Raw genomic sequence first — 7,995 nt, 5'->3', positions numbered from 1 at the left:
TGTTATAAAGATATAGCGCTAGCAATATATTAGAAGTTTGCGACTTCTTAGCGCTTACTCTACGCCGAGATAGCCGAAATTTCGGCTTCCGCTCGGCGGTTTAGCTTTGCGGGTCCGGATTTGAAGAGCTGAATTTAACGACTTTAACTCGATACTAGCGCAATACTACAACGCATTGTTTTTTATTCTTATAAGTATAGAGAGCCGAGACTATATCTATCTAATATACCTCTAATTTATACTATACAAAAATACGTAGTATTAGTAGAATAGCAAGCGACAATAGTTAAGCTAAAGTTTAGCTATTAAACCGCCGTCCTATAACTAGAAATCTACCCCTAACCTCGCTTCTATACTAAAATAGCGCTTCTATAGCTAACGACAGAACAGGCCGTTAGACGACTTATTAATGCGATTAAGACGCTGCTTACGGACTTAGATAACTATATATCGCTTTACCGCATTAATAAAGCGATCGTATTGCCCTTCTTTAAGTCTAGCAGTAACCTAGCGAGTTAATTTGACCCTCCTTAGCTGCTTAAGTAAGAAGTCACCCTCTTTAGCGAAGATACGCTTAATATTAGATATATCTACGTATCTCTCGGTCTAGCTACTACTTAATTCTTTACGCAACTAGCTAAAGAAGCTTATTAATTCTATATCCGCTATATACGATTAATAGGAAGCGATTAAACCTAGAATTAGACTTAATAGCAGTCTAATAGTTAGACTAGAAGCCGCTAGCGGACTAGACTTACGAGAACGCTTCTACGGAGCCGGCTATTGCTCCCTATAGTAGTTGTAGATTACTATAGGGGTTGTAGAGCTAACAGCGGCTGTTCTAGTTGTCTGTAGAGTCTTAAACGGATTGACAAGCTATCTGCCTCTGTTCTTCTATATCTTTAATACTAGTGCGGAGCCTAGATCGTTAATCGATAGGCGACTATCTCTTATACCTCTAACCTACCGAGAGGCAATCTTAGGGTAGATCTTATAGTAATCTTCCGCTCTATCCGGACCGCTAAACTAGTACAAACTACCCTTGTTCTAGTAGTATCTGTTCTTATACGGCTATCGCTTTGCTAACTCGTATCGTTAATCGGATAGTAAGCTAACTAAAGCGGCATTATTATCGTTAGCTTTAGCTTCCGAGCTATTAGATTAACCCTTAACTTCGGCCTAGCTCGTATATAGAGCGTCTAGTTGTTGCTAAGTAGCTGTTATACGAGGTCTAGTTTGCCGGTTATAACGGCTCTATAAGGCTCTACCTATACTACGGACCGGCGGCTCTTTAATAGTTACTGTCTTACGGCGCTTAACTAACAACTTAAAGTCCAATCTAAGGCCCTTCTTGCCTTAAGAATGCTAAGAATATAGTATATCGTACGTACGTTAGAAATTGCCCTTCTTAATACTAGTACTATAGAAGTAGTGTTTACTCTTAATCTTATCCGCTAAGGCTACTATCTCTAAGCTAGCTAACTTCTAGTCGTCGTCGTTAGAGCTAGTTACGAGCTAGTTAGCGTACTAGTCGTAGACATCTTCGCTATAGGACTCGCTATTATCGGTTGTCTCGCGAGGATAGTACTTAGTCGATAGTAGCAACCGTAGATTAGCTAGATTAACTATTATCTACTATAATACGTATTCGAAGACCTCTCGCTCTTATTCTATAGCTTTATCTTCTTCTTTAGCTAATATATTATCGTTATTATCTACTCCGGAAGGCTGCGTTTACTAGGTCTTAGCTAGTAACTCGTCGTCTATTAGTCCTTTACTTAACTTAATAGTCGGCTCTCGGCGTAGTCTCTTAGTAGCTCGATTAACATTAGCGGCTAGTTGTTATATAGCAAGGGCTTCCTTCTTCTTAGAAGAAGGCTTCTATACTCGCTTAGAAGCTCTTAGTATAGCGACGGCTTGTTAATAGCTTCCGAATTGGCCTCGTTCTTAACCCGGATCGTTACTAGAGGACCTAAGTGGACAGAAGTAAGAAAGGCTTTCGTTCCGTGCCTAGATCGCTACCAATTTTATATAGTGCGAGTAGGTCTACGGAAAAACCGAGGGTACGCAGAAAGTCCGAGATCTCCGCAGCATGGCGCATCATTTTGAATACAGCAATAAAGCCAGATGCCCTTGAACATCGGCCATGTCTTCGCCTCCAAAGAGGCGCACCTGGCCAGTCCCCTCAGCTGCTTCCTTCTATGGCTATGAACCTCCAAATCTCCTTGCCCCAGTCGCAAATCTTGGACAATGCAGGATTTTGTCGTGGTGGATATTTATAGCCACTTCGAATCGCTGTGACCTGGATGCTCTGGACGGACCGTATTGCAATTACACTGCGTATGGCATCACCGGCAGCAGTCCTGGTATCGATCCAATATATCCCGATAGCACATCAAACGGATATAAGGGCCAATTGCAATGCGGCGCATACAAGCCGACTCGGGTCATATCCGCGTCATATGAAGAATCCGAGAAAGACTTCCCAAAGAACTATATGCTTCGTCAATGCATCGAGTTCATGAAGTTAGGCTTGCAAGGCCACACAAGTTCTGTCTCAAGCTCCGACCATGACTTCGGTAATGCGCCTGGTGCCCGTGGATCACGACCGTCGGTGCAACTCCGCTTTATTCGAATCAGACGGTCCTCGACAAGGAGAGCGCTATGCCGGTCGATCTTTGGCGGCCAGGGAGGGCTAATGCATTGCATACCCTACTTTTCCACAGCTGATGGCTTCTTCAATTATTTTGCGACTGTATCGTACCAACAACCTGCGATAGATGAGTATTTTGCAAAGCACGACCCTGGCCATCCCTGCTACACTGTAAACGCCAATGCCACAAACATTGGTGCTGGAGGCGGCATTTACAATCGCGCAGGTCGAGGATATCCATATATTTCAGCGAATGGAGGTTACATGCCGGTGTTCTCGCGGGTAAAAGGTCCTGTTGGCTTTATAAATCCAACTCTCTACGCCAATCCTTGGATCTTGAATGATATCGTGAATGGCTTCAACCCGGATTGTGGCAGCTCCAGATTCAAAGCAGTTGAGGGATGGAATCCTACCACGGGATCGGGTACGCCGAATTATCCAAAGATATGTTGAAGCTGTTTATGAGCTCGCCATGAAGTAGGCCCAAGGCGGATTTGCCCTCATTGTGGATTGTGAATTCGCACCACTGCTGACTCGAGAGTCACAAAATACTACTCTGAGCGTTTCGCGATGAAGTGGCGCGGAGGACTACTTTCCAGAAAAAAATCGGTTTCTGAGGCATGAGAAAGCTTGGCATCGCATCCTTCCCGTAATTGTTCGATGTCGCCCAATGAGATCCGCAATAGAAGCCCCTTATACACGCCACAGCAACCGAAAATTCCACAAGAACGACTCTCTTGAAACGTTCAGGTGCGCCAATGTCTTTATAAATATCTGTGTTCAGCCCATAAGAGCGTAAGACTCCATTATTACTTCACTACGAGCCCCTTTGACCTCAATTTCTCTTCGCTTCTTACCAACACTGGGAAAATTCTTTCATCCCAAGAAACCCACGAAAATGGCATCTCTATTCGCCATCTCTGCCCTCCTGGGCGTGACTCTCGCGCAGACCAGCACACTCACTCTTCCATTCTACAGCTACGACCAGCAATCCATCGTCGGCTCCGTCGTTGCCGTCAGCAACCAGATCACAACCCTCCAACTCGCATGCCCAGACAACACAGATGGAAGCGACTGCGGCCTCTTCCCATCCCAGACTCTAATAGTCGGACCCTCGACTTACAACATGTTCATGTCCGCTCCAGACGGCGCCTTTACCGGAACACAGCAATGCAGCGCAACAGTCTGCACCGAGAGCAACGGAGGCAGTGAGGCCAACTTCCCAGGTTCAAGCGTGACCACGTACGATGCTAGTGATGTTGCAAGTCTGCCAGTCACTGTCACTGCCGGCGCGGATAAATTGGGGAGCGGAGGCGCTACGACCACTGGGGGAGGCAGTGAGAGTGCAACATCCACTGCCAGCACCGGATCGAATGCTAGCCAGACGACTGCAAGTGTTACAGAAATGAGCGGAACTGCGGGCACTGCAACAGAATCAGCGGCTACGACTAGCTCCAGCAGTGCGGCGTCGTTACGAGATGGAGGATCTCTTGCGGCCGCATTCGGTCTTCTCCTCGGCAGCCTTTTGCTTTAGAGCAGCACTACCCTAATTGAGTCGACCACTAACACCAACTCGCGACCCCTCTGCGCTCTCGGCCGTCTCATCAGTATAAGGGCTGGCGCAGTGTGCAGCATTGACATTTTTTCAGCTGGCGTGAGTTCGTGAACGTCAGTCAATACATCGTTCATGCTGAAGAAACCCTTGACCAAGCTCCACTCATCGAGGCCCATCTGGAGCAAAGTGTCAACCACCGCCTTTGGGTTGGAGCAACAAGTTGGAATTTGGACATCCGTGGACCAACGTGACCATTTTGGCAACCGATTCATCGCGATCGCTCGCGGAGCATGTGAGAATTTCCAGGTGCTTCAGGCGTGTAGGCGACCGCGTGTTGTAACAAGACTGGCTCCATAGGCAGCTCCGAACGACCGTATCAATGTGGCAAGGCGACTGAATTGGGTATCATCGTAGCTACTGTCTATGGATATACTTCGAGAAGGACAGGTCTCATAGAGAAATCTGTCAGAATCAACTTGACAAGCCTGCGAGTCGAACACTATCCAACCGGAACTGCCGCCATTACAAGCCCTTGCGCTCAACGCAATTCTTATGTGACAGCGTCCGCCATCTTCCAAAAGCCATTCTCTTCTTGCGAGCTTTGCAAACTCCTGCGGCGTGCTATCGGTAATGTAGCCACCGCGCATCCAGGTCCAACCTAATACCCGTGATTGAGGATCGAATGTCTGATCAAGATCAGTTGCAACCGAGGCTTTGGACTCGAAGAAGAGCGGCATGCCGGCTAACTTGTCTGGCAGGCCACGAAAGTCCCTCGGAAATGCGGTCGTACTTTCTGGATACTCGCTATGAAGCACGATGCAATCTTGACGGGCTATGGTCAAGAAGGCGGACTCGCAGTCAGCATGTGGTCTGGGAGGCATCGCATGTAGCATCATCTCGCGAAAGCTAAATCGCAACACAAGTCCGGGCGTGATCAAAGGCCGTTACCAATTCCGTTGTGAGACTTGTACATTTTGATCATCTCATGTCGTGCATCCAGGCACCATTCAATTCTTCCGGAAAATTACCAAACATATTATCATCGTGAAATGTTGCCTGATCGATCGAAGGGTACTCGGCGTGGTAAGCGTCGTAGTGCATCCCGCCATTCTGCACCGGGTGATGTGGTAGCCATTGGCTCTGCTGTTCGGGCGACTGCATCTCCTGGCCGGGCATCTGAAATCCAACCGACGCGGGGCTTGTGTTCGTCGTCCCATTCTCGGGTCCTTGCTGTATTAGACGGACCGAGTGGTTGATCAAGATCAAGGCTTGCTTCATAAAGCTTGCTCCTGCCTCACTGTTGACTTTCAATGCCCATTTGAATTCCTTCAGCTTGCGTGAGTACAAGACCTGCTCTTCTTCAGCGAGAGCAGTGGAGGCCAGGATCTGACCAAATGAATGGATCAGCGCACAACATTTAGCGGAGGCAAAGTACCAGAATGAGTGCAAATGCTGCGCCTGAAGTCGCTGAATGAAGTCGGTAGCATTAGTGAAGCGTTCGTTGGCAGCGCTTCTGCAGACTTGCGTAACTGTTGGAGCAGGGTGGTCTGTGGCCACGAGGGCTCGGATAAGGTTCTTATGCATGCAAACTTCCACAGTGAGGTAGGACAAACGGAGATAGCCGACGGAGGAGAGCTTCATAGAAGCTGCTGTATCCATCTTGAGCGAGTCAGGCAATGTCAGAAACCATTCCTTCAACCTGATCTGAACCGGTTTGATCCATTCCAACAGATGCTCAAGCCTGTTAGGCGCAGCGTCGAGAACCTTTCTCGCTCTTGCCGAGAAAATGGTTCTCAGAATCTCACCTAGTATTACGGACAGGCGAGCCATGTGCTGAAAGACCAAGCGGCCGCGCTCGACCTCGCTACTGCCTTCCTGGTCGTCCTCGGTAGTGTCAGGGAAGTCGATTTCTGACAGTTCTTCCACGTCCCATTCATCTTGACTGATAAGTGATGGGCGACTTTCCAATAGCGCTGTCCACTTGTCTTGCATATACAGCGCCCAACCAATACGTCTCCTCAGGCCAATCTCCCAATCAGGGATGTCCCAGTACGAGCAGTCCAAATGGAGACCAAGGCCATGTGAGAGATTGACGAGCTGCACGGTCAGACGATCGCGCTGCTCGTATGGCGAGCCCATGAAGGCCTTTTGCCATTGAGAGAGCAGTAGACCGGCCTGAATGGTGGACAGCTTTGGTCTCCGCATAGTATTTTGCAGCGCACTGAAGGCTAGATTTTGGAGGGCCGCGGTGTCTATCCTGCGACTCTTGGCCAATTTCTCATCGTAAGACCAGTATCCGGACGCGAGCAGATACACTGCAGCTAATAAAGGCGGGGCAAATTCGCGGTGCGAGCGTGCGTATTTCTCCAGGAATACATGCTTGTGTAGAATTGGAAAGCTCGGGTGTACAATACGGAAGTACAGTTGCACGAGATGCGGACCGTGTCCAGAGGCTGTAGCTTCAATCTCATCTACGTCAGATTGCTCCTGGCGGTAGCCCTCGGTTTGGCTGTCCTGCAGAAGGCGAAATGCATGATGTGGATGGACAAACCTCACGTCGTCGTGCAGCGCATTCTTGGTATGGGAGCTCGCGCAGTCGCTTGGGTCGAGGATTTGGCCACCGTAGACGTCTGGGATTGCGTTGAGTCCGAGGTATTCCGTGTGGTGACGGTTCTGCAATCCGAGAGTGTGTTTGAGGAGCGAGGGTCCGGGGAGCGTATGGTATTCTTCCACACCGGTTCCGGGCTTGAGGTTGAGGAATCTCCGCTTGGTGGGCGACTGCACCTGCACTTCTGCTGCACTGCTCGGATTGGCAGAGCGCTTCCTGGGCTGCGGTGCTTCCAGGTAAGTGCACTGCTGGCCATGGAACTTGCACAGGACGCAGATGGCGCTGCCGTCCTCGGTGACACACTTAGATTTACGTCGTCTGCAAGCGTCGCATGGGCGGCCGCGCTTTGTAGTCGGTGCATCGTGGTGGCCTGGCCGGCTATTCTTCGACGTCCCAGTCATGCTGTCATGGGTCATCGCCCGTGGAGGGGCGGCGGCGGCGGCGGCGGTAGCGAAGGTCGCACCGGACGTGGCGTTGACGTTGGCCAGAAGCGCAAGCAGCACGTCGACATCCGGACCATTCGCGAGTCAACTCCGTAATGGTAATATGCGCGTCGTCGTGCCCCGACCTGCGTGCGCTTGCGCTTACGCTTGCGCTTGCCAGCCTGCTCGCGTGTGGCTGTCCTGCCCTGTCCTGTGGGTGCTCAGATGCCGGCGATAAGAGCTGTCATATCCCCTGTAAAAACTCGTCGCCTCGGAGCGTTCGTCGGCAAAACAGGCATCAACCCCTACAGTGTCCACTTAGTTAGCATATAGAAGCCGCTCTGTATATAAATGAACAGGCCTCAATTGGACTCGGTTATAGGTGCGTTAAACCCCTTCGAGTAGCTTAGCTATTGCCGCCGCTGTCGGCCTCTATATACGACTTAATTGCCTTTATATTTCTAAACTTAATTCTACTAAGAAGCATATAACAATAGCGAGCTTCTAGGCCTTTGTAGAAGAGGCTTATAACGACGATAAGGGTAACAATTAGCTAGATATATCCGCTAGTTTAATAGATAACGATAAGTTAAATACTAACTAGTTAGCTAAAGGAAGAGAGCCGATTTTTAAGAAGGCAGGAGACCCTATACTAAGTAGCGTAGATAATAAGGGTTTAGTAGTCGTAGAAGGAGATAACGACGTCGAAGGCATAGGCAGAGATAGTAGGGTAGGCGGATTATACTATCTAGCGGAA

General features: G+C 49.1%; 2 protein-coding genes across 2 annotated transcripts; one reads left to right on the top strand and one right to left on the bottom strand.

Annotated features, from left to right (window-relative positions):
* Window positions 1-3,551: 3,551 nt before the first annotated feature.
* On the top strand, window positions 3,552-4,187 carry MYCFIDRAFT_82178 (uncharacterized protein; the record flags this gene model as incomplete). Its single annotated transcript, XM_007924649.1, has 1 exon — window positions 3,552-4,187. The coding sequence occupies one exon, from the start codon at window positions 3,552-3,554 to the stop codon at window positions 4,185-4,187; it is 636 nt and encodes a 211-aa protein (XP_007922840.1).
* Window positions 4,188-5,384: 1,197 nt separating this feature from the next.
* MYCFIDRAFT_107425 (uncharacterized protein) lies at window positions 5,385-7,151 on the bottom strand (the record flags this gene model as incomplete). Its single annotated transcript, XM_007925404.1, has 1 exon — window positions 5,385-7,151. A coding segment is annotated over one exon (1,767 nt), but the record flags the coding sequence as incomplete, so codon positions are not given.
* Window positions 7,152-7,995: the final 844 nt, after the last annotated feature.

The sequence above is a fragment of the Pseudocercospora fijiensis genome (genome assembly GCF_000340215.1).
Source record: "Pseudocercospora fijiensis CIRAD86 unplaced genomic scaffold MYCFIscaffold_2, whole genome shotgun sequence".
In the NCBI taxonomy this organism is placed as follows: domain Eukaryota; kingdom Fungi; phylum Ascomycota; class Dothideomycetes; order Mycosphaerellales; family Mycosphaerellaceae; genus Pseudocercospora; species Pseudocercospora fijiensis.
This window is presented reverse-complemented; position numbering and strand designations above follow the sequence as displayed.